Source organism: Saimiri boliviensis, chromosome 12 (assembly GCF_048565385.1).
Source record: "Saimiri boliviensis isolate mSaiBol1 chromosome 12, mSaiBol1.pri, whole genome shotgun sequence".
Classification (NCBI taxonomy): domain Eukaryota; kingdom Metazoa; phylum Chordata; class Mammalia; order Primates; family Cebidae; genus Saimiri; species Saimiri boliviensis.
In genome coordinates, this window is record NC_133460.1 from 89,919,047 (window position 1) to 89,940,286 (window position 21,240).

A 21,240-nucleotide genomic window follows, 5' to 3' on the forward strand; every position below is an offset into this window, starting at 1 on the left:
TCCACAGCTAACCAGACTACCTGCTAGGCTCCCTGTAAACTCTGAATGTTCGCACCCTCCTGTTGTTCCTTCTGTGGAGGCCCTCCTCCTGCCTCTGCCCCTGCAAGGGCAAGTTGACTGTACACTGTCAGCTTCCTCCCCCACTGAGCCTGTAACTACCCTGTATAGGCAGCAACTCCCTCTGGCATCAGTGATGGTGAGAGAAGCATCACTAGCCCTCAGAGGACTTCAAAATTCTCTCCCTTTTATTTTTTTTCAAAAATATTTAAGGAGAAGAGAAGGATAGCACTGGGAGGAAATGAGAGTAAAAGCAAGTTGTTGAAAGCTTCCAAAAAAGGGCAGTGGGCTCTCCTTCAATTACCAGCCAAGAAAAGATCCTTCTTCTTCTCCATCTTACTCCCCCTCCTCTCTCCTCTCTCATCATACCACTCAAGTGGGTAAAAGCTGCATCTCCTTCTTCCAACGTGGTTTGGCAGCCACTCTAGCTGAGCTCCAATTCCACTTCAGCCAGCAAGACTCGTTTTTCAAATCCTCCTTCTCTGACACCATAACTGAAGTTCTTCCTATCTGAGATCACACACAGGGCCACCTAGGGACTGTATATGTTCAAAGATCAATTCTTCCTGGGTATATCTTTTCTGTCCCTTCATCTGGGAACCAACTTTCTAGTCTCTGTGATCAGTAGCACTTTTTTTTTCAGGGGTCCTTTCAATTGACAGAAGATATTTCCAGAAATAGACTTCACTGTGAGCCTTGGGTTCTTACCATCATAAGGCCCTCCAAATCCATCTAGCCGAGCTTTGAAAGAGAGACTGAAGATGTTGACAGAACCAGCTTCTAAGGAAGGGGAGGGATAGTAAGCTAGACCCTTAGAAGCCATGCCAGGGATGGAAGATACACAGCTCTGGGGCAACTGTGCTCCTGCCTCCATCTCTTTCTGTTACCCTTGGTAGGCATCTATTAATCACCACCACATTCTATTCTGTCAAAACCAAATGTGGCATCTGAATCCTTCTTAACACAATGCTCCAGGTTAACATAAGCCCCAGTGACTCGAGTAGATATTCTCCTCCCCATTCCTCTTGACTTTCCTCACCTGTGTCTTCTAAAATCTGTATCTGGGGAGTTAAATTCCAAATTCCAGACAGAACTCCATAAATCTACTCACCAAGCCTCTCCCTACTTCTCTCACACCTACTGCCTAAACCCTGAGCCCTGAGTCCAGGAGTTATTTTTGGAAACTTGAATCTCAAAACAAGTTGGCTATCCGTGTGCTCCCTGATGCTGATGGGAGCTTGACAAGCTGTAGCCTGGCTTTAATTTCTCATCTTGAAGCATTAAATGTCAGGAGCTTAATTAACATTTTCATTATTGCATTTTTATTGTGCTCCTATTTAGACTACAGATGTGTGGGAGCTAACATTCTTTTCCTGCTATTTTTAAAGAAAATATCAGTCAATATGATAAACTCTTACATGTTTAGGGTTCCTTTCTGGTTGTTAGTACCTCCCCAAGTGCACATCAACATTGGAACATGATTCAATCATTGTTTACCCATTCATTCATTCCACAGTTATTTATTGAGCACTATTAGGTTGGGGGAATTTTTTAGGCTCTGAGAAGAGGGCTGCCCATTGGGAAAACTGAATCAATATAAGTGGACTAGAAAAGCTTGACCATCTTCTTTTTAATAAGCATAGCCACAAGGTGAAGGAGTGCCAGGGAAGAGAAAGGGCAGAGAGAAGAGGAGAGCGTGAGGGATGGAACCAGCAAGTATGGTCTGTCTAGGTGTAAGTCAGGTGACTTCTTTTCCTGCCATGCTTGATGGCCATGGTATGCTGAGTATGGTCATCTTCTTCTGGGCACTTTATAATTTAGGTTATATTATCTGTACCATTGGGTCACTCAACTGCCTGGCATTCAAAGACATGTTGACAAGTTGGAAACACAAATATAGACACACCGTTATGCACGTGAGCACACACTCATGCGTGCATGCGTGTGCACACACGCACACATACACACACACACACACACCAGTTTTTCTCAGGCTTCCATGCCCAGTTTCCTCATATGTGTCTACTCTCTCACTCTTTGCTTCCTTCAGGGGATACCTGTCAGGAGCAATGTAAGAGATTATTGGTATACACAGTGAATAATTCAAGAGACCTGAACTAATCGATATTCAGTCTTTGATTCATGTCATTTAAAGATGCATTTCTGTCATACTATTTAAATGTTTCCCGTGTTGGGTTTTTCTTCCTGCTGAGCTTTTCATATAACACCAAGAAAGAAACTGCACAAATTAACTGTAAATACCACTTAGAAAACCTTTACTCTCTGCTACCCCCTCCCCCAGCCCTAAGCACACTTCATCGGTAAGCTCCTGACAATCTCAAATGATCTGCTTATGTTTCAGGCAACATTGGCCCGGAGCTCTCATACACTGATATTGGTGTGTTCATCTCCTCCGATGGGGGCAACACGTGGAGACAGGTAACTGGGTGAATTCAGGAAGAGGGAGGAGACATTTAGAGTAAGTTCTACCAATCTCTCTCCCCTTCCTATCGATTCTCAATCTCATTATGACTTTGTAGTTTCAAAACATTTGAAGCAACTGTTCAGTTTGGCCAATTTGGCTGGCAGATTAGAGGGGTAATGGGGGAAAATGAGAAGGGCATTGGGCAGGGAATGGGAGGTACTGGAATTTTCCCAGTTCACTTATTTGTTCCTTCAGCCATATGTATGTAACAGGTCCAGATGCTAAGTACTGTGCTGGTTGCTGGGGATGCAACTGATACAGCTTTTTATCGTTAGTGTGCCAAGAGTTCTTGGCAAGCTGGTCTCTTCACCTTTTGGGGTATGTTTCTGTATCTACAAAATGCAAGGATTAGAACATTAAAACTGACAAAACCATGGAAGTCAGTGGTTGTTTAAGTATTGTGTAGACTGTCTTGAGTAAATATGAAACAGCTTAATAGATACACGACTGCATGAAAAGTTAATTTAGTTTACGAATACTTACAGCAATGCTGTCCAATATAATGTTCAGCCATGCTAGAAAAGTTCTGTATCTGTGCTTGTCCATGCAGCTATGGAACACTTGAAATATAACTATCGTGTCAGAGGAACCTAATTTTTAAGTTTATTTATTTTAATTAATTTACATTTAAATATTCCCTTGTGGCTACTATGTTGGACAAGTAGACTTATACACTGTCAACCAGGTGTCAGGCTCCAGGAGGCAATTGAATACTTTGGAGTCCCTTTCCTTAAAAAGCTCAAAATTAAATAGAAGGAATGGGTTCATAACTAACTACAGTTCAGGGTGATAGCAGTATTTCAGTGGCATTGTTAGCATACAAAGAAAAGAGAGGCTTGATCCTGCTTAGAGAAACCAGGAAAGACATCACAAGGAGGGGTGGCATTTTACTAAGTCTTAAAAGCGAGACAGTTTCTATGTGGAGAAGACAAGAGAAGGATACTGAGTATCTTGATGGTAAAGGTAGAGTCACCATATGAACTTTAGTTACACACGTTCCTGTTTGGATCCTTAGTGAAGATTGTCATCATCACCACCATCATCGTCATCCCCATTGCCACCAGTGTCACCATTACCAGCTTGTAAACATTACTGGGTACCTGCTAGACAAAAGCAACTATGTCAAGTACTGCAAGACACACAGTAAAGAATAAGTCAGGATTCCTACCCACAAGTCCATAATCAGGTAGCTGGGGAACAGTTACATAAATAAGATCATACCCTTCAAAATGTAAAATAACCTATTATGAGAGCCAAAGGCAGATGGAAACTGGAATTCAAACTCATTTGGTACAAAAGCTCCTCATAGACAAACCATTTCTGGAGGTCTCTCTACCTCAGAAGCAGCTCACCTGACTAATACTGTCAATACTTTTTCTTTCCTCCTTTCATAAACAGCTAAGGAAGTGCTAGACAAGGCAAAAATGAGCAGTGACCAGATGGTAAAATTAAGAGGAAAGGATGAAGATAACTTCTTCCTCCTCCCCAGTGCCTCTTCCTGTGTTCCTCATCCTTAGGCTTCACCCCAGCAACTCCATTATGTGGCTTATCACAAAGCCATCCTTTAAACTCTGAAAAGCCTAGCATTGCAGGCTCAGAATATATGTCTGGAATATAAGTGAAGCACCCTTAGGTCCTTTGTGCATTGAGGCTCATCATTAGTAGGGGCATTTTTCTTTTCTTTCTATTTTTCTTTGAAGAAAAATATGAAAAAAAGAGGTTTAGGGCTGAGAAATTACTTTTTCTCTCTAATGTTCCCTGAAACATATATATAGGAGGCCCCATTCCTCCTGCTCATTCCCCGCTTAAATCTGTCTTTTCCTCTTCTAGCCCTCTTCACTTAACCCACCATCCCAACTTCTCCATCTAGGCTGCATGAACCACCATCAGTGGTTAAGTGATATAGGAATTCTCCAAGCATACTTTCCCTAATCTAAAGTTGAGGTTAGTTCTCTGCTGGAGAAATGGTTCTCCTGTTTAAGGTTAGAGATATAAAAGTCATATCTGGTATCAGCATTGATACATGTGGGCTTAGTTCTGAAGTCCTCTTGACTCAGAACCTTGTACTATAGTTAGTGCTTAGAAAATGCCAATGGGTAGAGGGAGGTATGGATGGATGGATAGAACACTGATAAAGTATATGAATGATTGAATGGATGGATAAATAACAGACAAATAGCTGAAGTAAAGAATGAATAACTTCAGGCCCCTGGAAGTACTGCGTTCCAATGACCACTTAGAGTAGGGATTCATAGGCACCTAACTTGGGTCTTCATCCAACCTGCTGGGAGGTGATGGTTTTGTCTAAGTGTTCCGTTATTAGTTTTACCATAGTGGATATGAAATTGTCTTTTAAGTTCCTAGATAATGTATAAGACACAGACCATTGACAAATTAGCAAACATCTGAATATACAAGGATGAAGAGAAGGCTGAGTAGTAACTTAGTAAGCTAGAAAGATGGGGGGAGTTTGTTCGAAGTCATACTTCTTTAGGTTACATAGTTGAGCATGCACCTTGTTGCCTCACGTTCATGTAGCATGCTGGTTCACAGTACTAGTGGAAAGCACCCTGGAAATGCAATTTGAGTGGCCTAGTGAGAGTTATGTGTTCTCTATGAGCCCATTTCCTCATCAATCAAATAGAGATAATACTTACAAAACTATTTGATAGTGCTGTTGGAAGACTCAGAACCTAGATGAAACAATATATGTGAAAGACTGTAAACTGTTAAGCACTATGCAAATGTAAGGTGTTGCTATGATTGTTGTTGTTGTTATTATTGTTCCAGATCTTTGATGAAGAGTACAATGTCTGGTTCCTAGACTGGGGTGGCGCCCTCGTGGCCATGAAACACACACCTCTGCCAGTCAGGCATTTGTGGTAAGGAGAGCTCCCTACCCTATTAATGAGCTAATGAGCAGCTTTTTAGTGGAGAGGATTGTGATGAGTTATTCTGCATGGTTTTGTACCCATTTGTGCATTTCCTCATCCATTTATTTATCCATCCATCATTTAATAGCCTTTATATAATCTAACTCATGGGTAGCAACAGTAGGCCAGATAATTCAGATGGGGAGGTGTAATGAATTGGGTCGAAGGTAATGAATAGTTAGATAAGGCAGAAGACAGCAGGAAGGACCTGCAGTTCAAGTAGCCAAGATCAGTAATCCAAAACAGGAGAGATGGAAATTGGAAGAGGAGGGTTAGGTACATGTAACAGATACCGAGTTCAGTTCTAGATAAGCTGAGTTAGTGGTTTCTATGTTATTTCAGCAAAAATGACCATGAATTGTCAAATATATTCACGTGAAGATTGGGAATGGTCTGGGCTGACAAGTTAGATTAGAAGTCATTAGCCACTAGGTGCTAGTTAATGCTGTGGAAGTGGACTCGATGCCTCAAGAAAGTGTGTACAACAAGGAGAAACCAGGGACTCCTATGGACTCTGCTGAAAACCAATATGCAGAGTAGAGGAAGAATTTGTGGGACAGACTAAAGATAAATGACCAAAAAGATAGAAACTCAGAGGAAATATTTTCATGAATGCTGAAGAAAGGGGTGATTAATAGCATCAAATTCTACAATCAGATCAAGTCAGTTATGGAATAAAAAACAACCGAGGATTAAGCAATAAAGGAGGTTATTCATGATTTTTGTCAGAGTAGATCTGAAACAGAGGTGGGGATGAAAGTTAGACTGTAATAGATTTATAAGTGAATGAGTGACTGAATGGATGATAAGCAATGAAATGAAATAGAGACAGTATAGATTATTCCTTTCAAAGAGTAAGATTATGAAATGGAGCTGAGGGTATATATGCAAGACCTTCCACAAGGACAGAGTTGAGTGAGAATAGATGATGATGTTGGTGATGGTGATGATGACTTGTTGCTGTTGTTCTGTGTTTTGGGCAGGGAATGGACGAGTCTCATGTGTATTCATGCCCTGAAGGGAAAGAATTTCAGGTTTCAGATTCAGCAAAGTGAATATTTAGAAGAGTGAATGGCTATGCTATCTAGAGTACAGTTGGTAGGATTCACATGGGCAGGAGGGTGGACCCTGGCCTAACTACCAGGTCTTAGATTTTGGGAGCTAAAGACATTTAGAGCAAGAATTTTACTGAAAGGATCAGATTGCAATCAGGAATGGCATAGGATTCCCTGATGCCGAATCCAAGCTTCAGTCCCTTTGGCTAGGACTTAAGAAGGATTCTCTCAATTTGACTATTTTAAGTGAAACCACATGAAATCACCATTTTTAGGTCAAAAATGATCAAATATTGCCAGTTTTTTAAAGCTCAACCTAGTGTGTTGTGAAATAGTTCTATTACTATGATATTATCGTACAGAGAGATTGTGCAAATAAATGTTGAAAAGATACATGGAGCCATTTGTAAGAAGAGTGCTCTCCCACCTCAAGGATGAGCTTGTAAAAGTTCCCAGTATAATTGTTTCTTATCCTTTTACTGCTGATTTATACAGCTTTTTGGTAGTATCCAAAACTAGAATCACTTGATGTAACTGATAGTCAACATTTATTGAGGGATTATTACATTCCAGGAACTGTTCTAAACCATTTACATGAATTACCTCATTTGATGCTTGAACAACCTATGTATGTGGGTACCTTTTTATCACCCATTTATAATGGCGTCAAGAAGCAAGTATGTTAAATACTCTCTTCAAGGCTAGACATGAGTACCTGGAAGCACCAAGTTAGGTTTCTGTCATGGATGCTCTTTTGTTCTGGCTGCTAATTTTCTAGGTATTGTAACAAGCACATCTAGGCTTTTGACATAGTCGCTGCCCTCCAGGAGCTTATACTCAGGGTGTTTAGTCAGTCCACGCATGACTAGAAGTGAAAGCAATATCTGCTAACGGATGCCGGCTGTGTGTATTGCTGTAATCTTAAAGCCTGGTGTGTATGGAGCCTGGCATCCTTCTCTCAAAGGTCAGCCCTTATGTCACCTCCTCCAGCAGGATTTTTGAGAGAGAGGGATGCCATGAGTTACAAGAGAGGTGAGAGGCAAGCCAGGGAAAGAGAAAACTTTGACTAAAGTCCAGAATTCAAGTAATGTAGGGAGTGTTCAGGACACTATTTGATTGAGACAAAAATGTAAGTAGAGCTGGGTAATACTCAGATGAACTTACAGGCCAGTTTCAGGAATTAAAGTTGATCTGGTAGGTAACTTTTCTGATATCAAACCCATCTGCCTCTGTAGAGGAAAGAGCTGTCTTTATTTTGGACTGAGCAGGACTTGCACTTTCAGAGAAGATAGCTTGAGTCTTAAAACAAGCTTGTTTTTTAACCAAGAAAGGCAATGTTTCTTAGCTCCCATCATGTTAAAAACTTCCATCTAAATCTTCGTAAGTGAATTGATAAATGCTCTACAGACGAATTTAGCTATCCTGGTTTCTTCCGCATAAGTCCTAGAGAAGGGGTTAGCAACTAACCCTTAAACTTGGCCGTCACTTTCCTTGTTTATGGTAGGAACCTAGCACTTACTTAATCATTGATTCTTAAAGCATTCTGCAAAGGTTTTCTTGTGCTGAAGAAAGAATTTATTTTTGTCGATTCCTTTTGTTGATAGAAGAGGAGAGCATATTTGACACGGCAGGAGTACATGGAAGTGGGTTTTGGTTTTGTTAAATCTTAGCATCCTTACATCTAACTGTTCAGTCTCAGCCACAAAAGTTCATCTCCAGAGACCATCTCACTTCCAAAAAGAGTGCCTGTCTGATTATCCCTGGAAGGAAATTATCCAAGTTGGGAAAATTATTCAATATTCATTTAGGGATATTTATATAGGACCAAATCATGACTCTTAAGGTCATCAACACAACGTTTGAGTTTTCCCTTGTTCAACATAGTATCTCTTTTCTTGGTAAAAATGTTTATAGAACTCAGAAAAAAAAAAGAAGAACTGCACTCCTGTTGAATTTCCTTTTATAATAATAATGGTAATATCAACCTTCATTTGACCATTCTAACTTACAAAGTATTAAAAAGGGTTTTTCAAACTAAGCTTTTGAAATGGCATTATTTCCATTTATAGGATGTTGATACTGCCACTTGTCACAAATGCTATAGATGTTTTCTTGAATGTAGACAGAGACCATGATTTCTGCTTACTTGCCTGTCTGTGAATGCCATTCTCTGAAGCAATTCCTGGAAGGGGTTAAATGCCAGCTATTGAGTATATGTGTTAAAAAACAGCAGCAACAACAACAGCAAACTCATTTGGGAATTATCTTTCCACTCCTCTTTCAAAGGCTAAGTGAGTGTTTTGTAAGGGCTTGACCATGCTATTATCATCAGTGTTTTCTTATGAGATTGTTGACTGATTTTGTCTCCTGCTTATGAGATGCAAGCTTCTGAAATCTTAAACCAGGTTTTTCTTCACCAGGAGCTTCTGATTAAATGACAACCTCAAGGTAAACAAATCATTAATTTTAAGAGAAAAATAGGTAATCAGTTCATTGCCATTTTCTGTTGTAGATCTCAGGCTGATGTTGTTTTATATATATTTATTATATATATATATTGATATTTGAACAGGAAAAAGACACCAACTTACCCACCAGGATGTGGTGGCTCTCAGATTTAAATAATAGCTACATTACCTTTAAGAGAAAATAAGAGCTATAATTGAAAAGCTGGGAAAACTTTAGCTAGGCTAACAAGGCATATTGTTTCCTACAGATTGAAATGATAGGTAGCCAGGTAGGCATGAAGGCAAAACAGCATACAAATGAACCCATCAGTTTGTGACCATGTACATTTGGATGCATTGAGATTAGAACTAAGTGCTATTTCAGAGAAAACCTCCATCCAGTGTTCCCTTTGTGCCTGAGAAGCATTAGAGTGAGATAAACAATGGACTCCCACTGAATACAGAGCTCTAATGAAAACACAATAGGCAGAGCACCTAAGGGGCAGGTAGACAGGGGTGTGACGGTTTGCTTAACCCTGACAAGCTGTCACTGCCTCTCAGTGGGATGTTCTTGGAAACAGAAAGGAAAATATCACCTGGCTTTTTGTGTTTCTTTGGTTGTGGGCACTAGCATTTTGTTCAGAGAAACTTTCAAATGAAAACAATTGTTCCAAACAATACATTGCCTCTAAAAAGCAAAAGTGCATGTGCTGTTCTGAAAAACTTCCAGGTGGCTAAAATGTCACCACCTCATATACTGGGAATAAAATGAAATGGAGCAGTACACCTTACCAGAGGGAGGAACACTGATTCTCAGTGACCGCTGTAGCTCCCTATTTCTGTGCTAGAGACTTCTGAGGAGGATTCTGATTGTTATTGGCAGATTCTATTCCTTTTAGTTTATGCCATCTCAGTATCGTAGTCATAGATGCATGAAGTAGGAAAAGGCCTTATAGAAGTCATTTAAAAAAAAAAAAAAAGGTGGGGGAGGTGGGGGGAAGGGGCTGGTGGGGGTGGTGGTAGAGCTTACTAATTATTTTTGGATGATTTCTTGAGTATGTTAGGAGCAGAGTCGTTTATTTCATTGAGTAAACATAGTTGGCGTTCCAAAAATAATAATAATAATAATAATACCATATTATACCTGGTATAGCTGATACTTTGGGGACACCCCAAAAATGTCACCTCCCTTTACCAGAATATCACAGTGCTAATCAACCTGCAAATACCCAACATACGTAGTTCTCATCTTGTATAACGTCTATAGTTGTTAGATTGTTTTTCATGTTGAGCAATAATAAATCTACTTGTAATCTCTGCCCATTGACCTGCATTCTGCCACCCAGATCTATGCAAAATAAGTCTGCTCCAGAATTACATAAGATTTTTAGAATGGTACAGCTGGAAGGGACCTCAACGTATTTCTTAGAAATATCTTAGGTTAGAAAAGCCTTTCTAAGTTCTGGGAAATGACATGATATGTAACTCAAGGCAGATTTTATCTGTTTGTTCATTTATTGCATACATATTTGTTGAGCATATATTATTTATCTAGCATTAGTACAGGGGCTGGAATATGCTGTTGAATGGGACTGTGTACTTGGGAACTTACATTCTTATGCACAAATACTTGACTGTTCTCTTTAGAAGAGTCACATGGAAATCTTTTCCCTCTTATTCTCTCTGTATTTTAAACAATTACTAGTTCCACGTATCTAACTACATTCTGTGTAATGCCGTTCACTGACATTACCCCCTTTTGGTAGTCGATAAATAGAACTTTAAAAATATTTGGAAACTTTCTCATCTACAAAAATTAATATGCAATGGTAATTAATTCAGTTTTTCTTCTTCTTTTCCCTAAGCTCCCTAAAATTCATATAATCTGTTTCTAGGACCATTTGGTTTTTACCTTTAACTATACTTGCTGTCAGTTTTTCTACAATTTTTAAAATTGAACATAGTATATAGGATTGGGTAGAAGGATTATTTCTTTTTTTAGGCTTGTAGTATATCTGTGATCACATCCTAGACTCACAGTGGCTTGATTACCTCTCATAATAGTGCCATTGCCAGAAAATATTTAACTTGTAGTTTGCCTATGACTCCAGTATCTTTTTAGCTTTATATATTTTAGTAGCCAATGTCATTCATCTAGTTGTAGGGCTTGGTGTTGTGTGTGTGTGTGTGTGTGTGTGTGTGTGTGTTTGTTTTTGTGTATTAAGTATTATGCTTTAAGTTGTTTCTGTCTTGTAAGTGACTTCCAAATTTACATACCCAATTATGATGAGAAATACAGATCTATCCATCCAGAGGTCTTCTTAACAATGTTACAGTATGGAAGTCCAAAAAGCGTCAATCTTGATATGGACCAAAACAGAAACAAACAGATGATAAACAAAAAGCTTTGCTTCTCTAACTCTTCTGATTTCCCTCTCAATTACTTAACACTCCCCCAAATCAATATTTTCCATGATTTCTTTCTATTGGTCATGCAATCTCTATAAATTTTATTACCAAATTCATTGATTTTATTTCTAAGAATAACCTAAATATTTCCATTTTTTTCACTATAATAATCTTCATTCTAGCCCCATCTTTGTGTGGTCTCTTAAATTATCACCCCTCCCCAGCTCATTTCCTCGAATCCACTTTGGGTCTTGACAATCCATTTATCACAGAGAAGTGAAAGTTACCTTTTAAAACTTAAATCAGGCCGGGTGCGGTGGCTCAAGCCTGTAATCCCAGCACTTTGGGAGGCTGAGGCGGGTGGATCACGAGGTCAAGAGATCGAGACCATCCTGGTCAACATGGTGAAACCCCATCTCTACTAAAAATACAAAAAATTAGTTGGGCGTGGTGGCGTGTGCCTGTAATCCCAGCTACTCAGGAGGCTGAGGCAGGAGAATTGCCTGAACCCAGGAGGCGGAGGTTGCGGTGAGCCGAGATCGCGCCATTGCATTCCAGCCTGGGTAACAAGAGCGAAACTCCGTCTCAAAAAAAAAAAAAAAAAAAAACTTAAATCAAATTATATTATCTCAACTGAAAATAAGGTTCTTCATGATCTGGCTTCTACCTTATTTTCTTCTACAGATTTTTTCAACTAATTCCTATTCACACTAAGCTACAGCCACTGACCATCTTTCTGTTCTTCTCACAGGACAGCTTTTTATATTTTAGGTCTTTTCTCTGTAATGACTTTCTCTTGAATCTTTACATGGATACTTCCACTTATCATTCAGATTTTACTTTAAATGTCAATCTCCCTAGAAAGAGCTTTCTTAAATTTTGAGCACAAAGTAGCTATCTGGTGACAATCAAATCACTTTATTTTAGTTGTTTCCATGATACTTATTTCTAACTCATATTTTTGCATTGATTTATTTTCATATTGTTCATCTCCTCAAACTGGAACGTAAGTTCCATGGAAGCTAGGACCTTCCCTTTTCTGTTCATCTCTGTATCCCTAGAACTGAGGTCACTGCTGGATGAGGCACACAGTAGTGGGCATCAGTCACATTTTGATAAATTAATTTTATTTGACTTTGATTCTGTAGTCCTATGTTGCCACTATTTGGAAATCAATTGGAATTTTACTTCTATCTTCCTCAGTATCGGCAATCCTACTGATTGCAGTTTTACCTGTGGAGCTAATAAGGAATTTTCAGTGCCTTTGTCTTAGCCATTAATGAGCAATTGACCTGAGGAAGAGAAGGTACATCCCTTGGAGATACCATTCAATATAGAATTCAATATATAATATGTCACCTCAGGACATTTGAAAACTCCTAGTCATCAAAAAAATAATAAGTTTCACAAACTGCAGCCTATTCAGAACCAAATATTTTATAACTAAGAGATTAAGTTTTCTAATGTTATATATTTTGGAGCTTCTTTAGGGAATTTTGTTCTTCGTAACTGCCTCAGTGTTAGAATAAAGTGTTAGAAACTGATCTCAAATCACCCTACCTCTGGAGTCCTGTCCACTTGCTCGTGCTTATTTATATCATCCTTGGACTTTAGTTATTGTCAATTTCCTTTCCTACCTGGACTTTGGTGTTTCTCATCCTCCCTTTAGGCATCTGCTGATGCCACTTTTCCCTCTAGCAAGGATTTTGCTCTTGCCATGTGAACTATTTCATGCCGCAGATTCTTGATCATCTACAATTTCTTTCCCCATCTGGACTTAGCTTTGCCTTGGAGTGCCTATCTCGATACTGGAAGGCTGTGATGGTCTCTCCATGTCTGCTCTCTGTGGGTCTTCTCTCCATTGTGTAAACGAAAGATGGCTCCTTCCCTGCAATGCTCATGGCACTCACTGCAATTTGCTCTGCTAGTGCTGACCTTTTTTTTTTTTTCTCTTTCTTTCTTTCTTTTTTTTTTTTTTTTTTGAGATGGAGTTTCTCTCTGATTGCCCAGGCTGGAGTGCAATGGCACAATCTCAGTTCACTGCAACCTCTGCCTCCCTAGTAGCTGAGATTATAGGCATGTGCTACCATGCTCAGCTAACTTTTTTTTTCTTTGTATTTAGCAGAGATGGGGTTTCACCACGTTAGTCAGGCTGTTCTCAAGCTCTTGACCTCAGGTGATCCACCCACCTCAGCCTCCCAAAGTGCTGGGATTACAGGTGTGCGCCACTGTGCCCAGCCCATGCTGACCTTTTATTGGTAAGGAAATCCTGAGACTGAGACAGAGAGAGGTCTTAAATACACTTTGGCTTCCATCTGCCAAGACAATAACTAATTTGTCCAAAGTCACCAAAACAAACAAAACAAGAAACCCAACTAATATTTTCTTACCTTCTGGACTTATCGGCCAGAGTTGACTCGTTAGTGGTCACAACATGCTCCGTAACAACTATGATTATTTTAGGAACTGATGGAATACATGGTAAGAAAAGTGAAGTTCATTCCCAATTATATGTGTTTTCACTTTTGAAATGAGAAACCCATTTCTACAAAAAGCAATTTAGATATGCCCAACTTTCTTGGGGCTAGTTTAAATGATTATTTAGTCTTCAATATATATTTTTAAAAGGCTGAAATAATCAAGTTCTTAAAATTCAAGACAGATGCTGACAATTTAGGAGCTCATAAAAACTTTTGGCAGACTGTCTGCATTTTGTTCATGAACATGGATCTAGGTATACCATAAATGCAAAAATTGTAGGCTGGGAGACTGGTTACTCTAGCAGGGTTAAGAGATTGACGTTATTATTGTTTTTAATCTGTACATTGGGACAGAAGATAAAACAGAGAGTGAAATAGAGAGAGACAGAGAGAAAGACAAAGAAGTAAGTGACTAGAGAGTGAACCATGTAGACTGGTTGGTAATGGGTGGTCATTCACACCCAGCTTCTGAATGCCAGTATAAGTCATGCTTGAGAAATGATTGGATAGATTTAAAGAGGGTCCTTCATTATTCCTTATTATTTCATTCATGTATTCATTTAGCATATATATGATATCAACTATATGCCAGGTTTTGTGTTAAGTACTAAGAATAGAAGAATTAATGGTATAGTGTTTGACCTAAAAAAACTGCCATTTTAGGCTGGACATGGTGGCTCACACCTGTAAGCCCAGCACTTTGGAAGGCCGAGTGGGAAGATCACTTACAGCCAGAGGTCGAGACCAGCCTGGACAATATAGCAAGACCCCACCTCTACAAAAATAAATTTAAAAAAAATTAGCCAGGTCCAGTGGTATACACCTGTAGTTCCAGCTATTCAGGAGGCTGAGGTGGGAGAATCACGTAAGCTAAAGAGTTCAAGGCTACAGGGAGCTGTGATTACATCAACGCACTGTATCCTGAGCAACAGAGTGAGAACCTTGGTCTTTAAAAAAACAAAAAGCAAAACCTTCACAGTGTAGTGGGAGAATCAGACATATTATTTACCATTATATATTATATATATATTATATATTAAATATATATATATATATTAGGATGTGTGTGTGTGTGTATGTGTGTGCATATACTATGAGGAGCATTGTAACGGAGATATATTTTTGTTATATTTATTATTAAGGGATCGTTCAATGATAAGACATACATGATCTCTGAAATCCCAGAGTTTATAATCTTGAGTTGAGATATTCAAGATCAGTTAAGGAATCAGTAGTCAGCACTGTGATAGGAGAAGGCCTGGGTGTTATGGAAACATACAAAGGGAATTTTAATCCTAAATTATGGAAATAGAGTAGAATTAAGAATCAGCCAGAACAAAATATTCATAGAGGATGAAGAAACTAGGGCTGTCTTGGGGAAGAATGGATGCTGAGAAAAGCTTCTTAGAGGAGATAGTCCTTGGGCTATGCCCCCTGGTTAAATCAAGGGGCAGACAGGTCCTTGATAAGATCAAGAAAGGGAAGGAAACAAGCACTCAGAATTGCTCAAGTTTCCTCCACTAGTCACATCTCTTTAAAGCATTGCAGGTTCTGTGTCCACAAGGGGCCAGACAGTCCTCTTACCTTTGGATGAAAGATGGGGCAGTGTTGCTCAGAACATCTCAGACTTTCAGTGATTGTCCCTAAAAGCCCCTAAAAGAGGCACTGGGGAAGGAAAATAATCCTAACATCTATTTTGAACAAATAGGAAATTGCTGTTTGCAAGGTTTGATCTGAAAGACAAACCCTCTCTCTTTCCATCGGATCCACCAACCTTACTCAATTTGTGTCAGAGCCTCCAAGGACTGAATGGATTCTGCTGTAAATTGAACCTCAGGTTCCATTCTGATTACTTGAAACATGACACTTCATCCACTAAGCCCTCCTGCTTGGGTTGTTTGTCGATTCTAATGTGTTGAAATATATCTGCAGATCTGGGTGCTGTCTCCCTCCAGGTCTAGAAATGCAGCTTTGATCAAATCTCATATTAATATGGAAAGATGTTAAAGATTAAAACCTATTGATAATCCACACTGCCAGAAAGCAAGATACAGAGGAAAATTTAATAACCTGAAAAATGGTTACAGAAGAGTGTGGCCTTATTTTCACCTGTCTTTTCTATGTACTTGTTTCCAACACAGGGTGAGTTTTGATGAGGGCCACTCTTGGGACAAGTATGGTTTCACTTCAGTTCCTCTCTTTGTTGACGGGGCTCTGGTGGAGGCAGGAATGGAGACCCACATCATGACGTGAGTACTTCTTTTGCTGTGGTAGGAAGACGATCAGAGACACTGGTTCTTTCATTGAGCCCTTGGATTTTTCCAGGGAGCCCTACACCAAAGTGGTCCAATCTCTGGGCCAAAATTTCCTCACCTATAAAGTGGAAATATTTATTTTTGTACCTACAAACTCAAAAAACTACTGCCAGGATTAGAGAGGCTTGGATCCTAATTGAACAGTCAAGGTTTCTAATAGAATTTAAAGAATTATAGCAAATTCCCATTTATTTGAAACCCAAACAAACAGAAAACTTCTATCATTAGATGGATTTTTCTCTGTTTCCAAAATAGTCTAGTGAGAGATAAGGAGCAGAGGCAGAGATGGAGGGAATAAAACAGCCAGCCTGTTGAAATCAGGAAATATTTTAAGAGATCCCCCCCGACACACACACGCACAAACACACACACATACACACACACACACTCTCTCTCTTTCTCTCTGTGTCTCTCCCCACAATTATTTCACTTTAGATTATTTTGCTGTGAATTTTTTCCATACTCCTATTTATTTATTTATTTATTTAGAGATGGAGTCTTACACTGTCACCTAGGCTATAGTGCAGTGGTGCAATCTTGGCTCACTGCAATCTCTGCCTCCTGGGTTCAAGCAGTTCTCCTGCCTTAGCCTCCTGAGTAGCTGGGACTACAGGCATGCGCCACCACGTCCAGCTTTTTTTTTTTTTTTTTTTGTATTTTTAGTAGAGACGGGGTTTCATCATGTTGGCCAGGATGGTCTCGATCTCCTGACCTTGTGATACACAGATCCTCGTGTAATTACAGATTACAGACATAAGCCACCATGCCTGCCCTCCGTACTCCTTTATAATGAGATTTAATCTCAGAAGTTGATCACCTGTGTTTATGTGTGCACACATGTGTACATGGTGAGTGGGTAACTGTAATCTGTAATCCTCCACCAGCCAATACTGGCCTTGAGCACCTTACATCTTAGTTCTTCACTGGATAGACAGAAGTCCTGTTGGGTAAAAATAAGGGGTGTTTGCTGTCATGTGGGTTTGGCACAGAGGGACTCAAAGTGTGTATCTGTGCTGGTTTGGTGGAAGGCTGTATGATCTTACTACTCTAAGGGACACTGCTCTTGATTTAACCTTCGTGCACATAGATTTCTTTATAGTTTGAAATAGTCTTTTTCCAACGGTTATACACTTGGAGGAAAGGCCAAACTAGGAACCAATAAGTGATCAGTTATAAAAAAAAAATCTTTGTAATTGTGTTTATGCAGTTTTGATCAAATCTCATAGTTTGGCCCCATTCTTTTCTATGAGGCCTATTTTAACTCATTGCATCTTCTGTTGGGCATTACTTTGAACAATATCATGTGTATACCAATCTCTGCATGGCCTGGCATTCCCTAGCAAGTTTAAGGCCACAGCTTAAGTTCTATGTTCATCTAATCTTAAATGGTAATAATTTTTTTTCTCAGCTTCAGATGGAGTTTAGCTGGTCACATGGATATGAGGGAAATTGACCTCAGAGCCACACCATTTACTGAAAAGATGAGCTAGCCCTTCTGTTTTCCTTTCCTCCTAGTCAAGACTCCCTCAGAGCTTGGCAGAGCTTCTGTGCCTGTTTTCTCTGGCTTATCCAGATAAAATGTTTAGAGAATAGAGCATAATTATTTTCTTATAGAAGATCTGGTGGGGGAGCAGAGGTATTTGTATTTTTATGAAGTTAAGTTGGATTTTGGAAGCATTCATCAAAGTGGGTATAAACAATTCAAGTTACTTGTTTTAACATTTTGTTAAATTCAGCGTTTCCTTTGTATGCAAACGACACAGATTTTGTCAGGACTCTTGAGATAGCTGGACAAGCCCTGGAAGGGTTGCCAAGACATAATTTCTGTCTCTATTCCAAATTTGAAAAGAGCATTGAAACCAAGTAGCCTACTAGGGTTGTCCAGCTGTGGAATGGCAATGGCAAGGATTGAAACAGGATTTTTTTTTTAAAAAATTACATATTTCTGTAGGAACTGCGCGGACAAGGAGTCCATTGGGGGCAAGAATGCTTAGCTTTGCCATTGAATTAAAAACTTATTAATAAAGTAGGTCATTCAAATTCTATACCCTTCCTCTCTCTGTTAACCCTGATTCTCTCTGTAGCTCAGTGTGATCAGGAAGAAAAACCAGCCACTGTAAGGTTCTGTTGCCTTCTCTTATCCATTGATTTGGAGAATTTATATATTTAACAACTAAAGAGCCTCTAATACATATCAGACCTTGTTAGATCTTAGGAGATTTTACAAAGGCAGATGAAGTTCTTTGTCTGCAAGGAGCTCTCAGGCCAAAGTGGTGAGAGTAAGTGGGGATAAAGTAATCATCACCATACCCTAGTTATACAGCCAGGCAATAGCAGAGGAAAGTGAAGACTTCACACACACAGTAGGTGACAATTGAGTTGGTCTGGAAGTTTTCATAGCAGTTCACAAGTGGAAAACCATATAATAGACAATGAAATGTAAGTTCCAAGAAAGCGTAGATTTTTAACAGTTTTATTCACTAATATAACTCAGTGCCAAAAGCAGTGGTTGGCATGTAGTAGGAAGTCAGTAATCGTTGAACGAATGAATGATTCCAGGGCAAAGGAAAGGACACAAACAAAGGTGAGAACATGAAAGAGAGTGGCTGGGTGTTAAGGGGGTGAGACTGAAAGATTTTAGGTCATATTTAGGCATTTGACCTGTATCCAGAGTGAGGTTTTTGAAATTAAAAAATCTCATCAAATCACCAGTTTTCTTAAAATCCATGGAGGCCTTTTCATTGCCTTTAGGATAGAGTCTAAACTCATAGAATGGCCTACAAGTACCTCTACTGACCACCTGCTTAGGGCTTTTTCTCTGACCTCCCTGACCTGACCACCCTTTCCTGATGCACTGGTACCTTCCCACTCCCCGGTTCTTTGTCTTTGTATCTGCCAGAATGGGCCTCTCTTTCCTACTTAAACAGCTAAATTTCTAAGTATCTTTCTGATCTCAGCTTAAATATCAGTTCTGATAGCCCACCAGATCAGGGTGGGTTCCCATGTAATATGTTATCTGGCCTTATTTATTTTTTCCTTTATAGCTCTTTAGATAATAAACATTAATCCAAAGGATGTTAATTGTTAGGTATCTTTCCTTCTGTCTTCATCTACCCTTAAGACAGATAGATGGATGCACACACGGGCACAGACATCCCTGCATGTGAGTTTAATTCCCCATGAGGGAGAATCTTGTGTATCTTGTTCATTCAGTGCCATATATTTACCAGGCTTGTGCTAAGATGGAGGATTTAACAGTATATATGTACTGGATGAATGAATTATTAAATGAATGAATCAAGTGACTTCCAAAAATCTTACCATTGTTTTGATTGTTGTAATTTTTCTGGCCCTTGGCTCTAGCATGTTAGAAAGTTTATTATAGATCTCTGGAGATTCTGAAATGCTATGATCAGAATGCAGTAGTTGCAAATCATGGGGGTTGGGGTTGAATAGGAATCAGAGCAGACTGTGTGTGTGTGTAGAGGTGTCTATATGGGGGTTATGGTGCATTGGGGTGGAATGGCATGTGGGCACAAAAGGGCAGCTAGAGCAGGCGTCCCCAAACTTTTTACACAGGGGGCCAGTTCACTGTCCCTTAGGCAGTTGGAGGGCCGCCACATACTGTGCTCCTTTCACTGACCACCAATGAAAGAGGTGCCCCTTCTTGAAGTGCGACGGGTGGAGGGGGCGGATAAATGGCCTCAGGGGGCCGCATGCGGCCCGTAGTTTGGGGACGCCTGAGCTAGAGAATGAGGAGCTTACTGGGAATGATTCTGATTTCCTCCACCTTTCACAAGAATCTGCCCAATTTCCATTTCTCCTGGAGGCCAGTGCTCCAGGAACATGGACACTTCTACCACTGCAGCTTTGCACGATGATTTGCATGGGAGACAGTCCCCAGAGTGGAGTCCTGGGACTTGGTTAGCTTTATTGCTCTTTTTCCTTTTGTCTTTTCAAATGTTATTATTATCCCTGTTAACCATGATGGGAACCATTTAGTCTAGCCTAACTCAAAATGAAATGTGCCTGTTCTTATTACTGAAGTCTCAGGATAGGGCTGATTGACAAGCTGGAGGGCCTATTGCCATCTCAAGCAGTGGTTCTCCAGCTGATGAGATGCATGTGGCTGTTGTAGCACTTGGGCCCCTTTGGTCCACTATTTCTTGAAAGGCTGTTTGCCCCTTGATTAGCACTTTAAAGAGTGCTTTTCTTTAACTTGACTCAGATGTGGAATCAGATAGAAAAACACTGCTTTCCTGCCTCCTCAAAGCTACTGAAATTCTTTCCTGATAAGGACTGTTAGAACCAAGTGGCCACGATTTAGCTAAACTTTTACAGGAACCAGAGACAACTTGGCAGCTTCCAAGAAAAAAAAAAAAATCTTAGTAGGGCGAAGCACAGCTTCCCTGAAAGAGATCAGGTATTTTTTACCGTGAGTGAATGTCTAAAAAGCTTAAGGAGCGTTTAGTCTGATCTGGAGGAACCTAGTGAAGACCTTGCAGCTGACTTGTGACTATTCAGCATCTTTTTTTGTGCCAGGTATATCGTGTTGAGCACTTTTTCAAACTTGATTTTATTGAAATCTCCCAACAACTCTGAAAGGTTGATAGGATTGGCATCATTGGGCAGATGAGTTGCTGAGGTTCAGCTCACATGTTCAGAAAGTGGCAAAATAAGAGCAAGGAATGTGAATTTCGAGCACCAAGATTGGAAGTAAAATTTGAAGGAAGGTACTGTAATTCTCTAAGGTTTGTTCAGCCAAGGACAACCAAGGTGTGTGGAGAAACAGTAGCAGTATACCAGTTGTTCACTTAGTATGATGAGTGACTGCTGTGCTACCAGACCTCAAGTCCCAGCAGACCTAGTTCTTGATGTTAATTCACAGTCCATTTGAAAAAGTGTAATAAACACATGAAATAATTAGGGAATGATTAAATGGTAAGGTATGATATAAATGTGTTTTTGTTTGTGTTTGTTTTTTGAGGCAGGGTCTCACTCTGTCACACAGGTTGGAGTGCAGTGATGTTGCCCCGGTCATGGCTCACTGTAGCCTTGA

General features: G+C 39.8%; 1 protein-coding gene across 1 annotated transcript in view; it reads left to right on the forward strand.

The window, feature by feature from the left end:
- Positions 1-21,240, forward strand: part of SORCS3 (sortilin related VPS10 domain containing receptor 3) — a 616,572-nt gene that overhangs the window by 512,482 nt on the left and 82,850 nt on the right. The window contains exons 12-14 of the mRNA XM_003922497.3: positions 2,420-2,496; positions 5,333-5,424; positions 16,008-16,115. Of these exons, the coding sequence (XP_003922546.2) occupies positions 2,420-2,496; positions 5,333-5,424; positions 16,008-16,115 (277 nt within the window). The remainder of the gene's footprint in view (positions 1-2,419; positions 2,497-5,332; positions 5,425-16,007; positions 16,116-21,240) is intronic.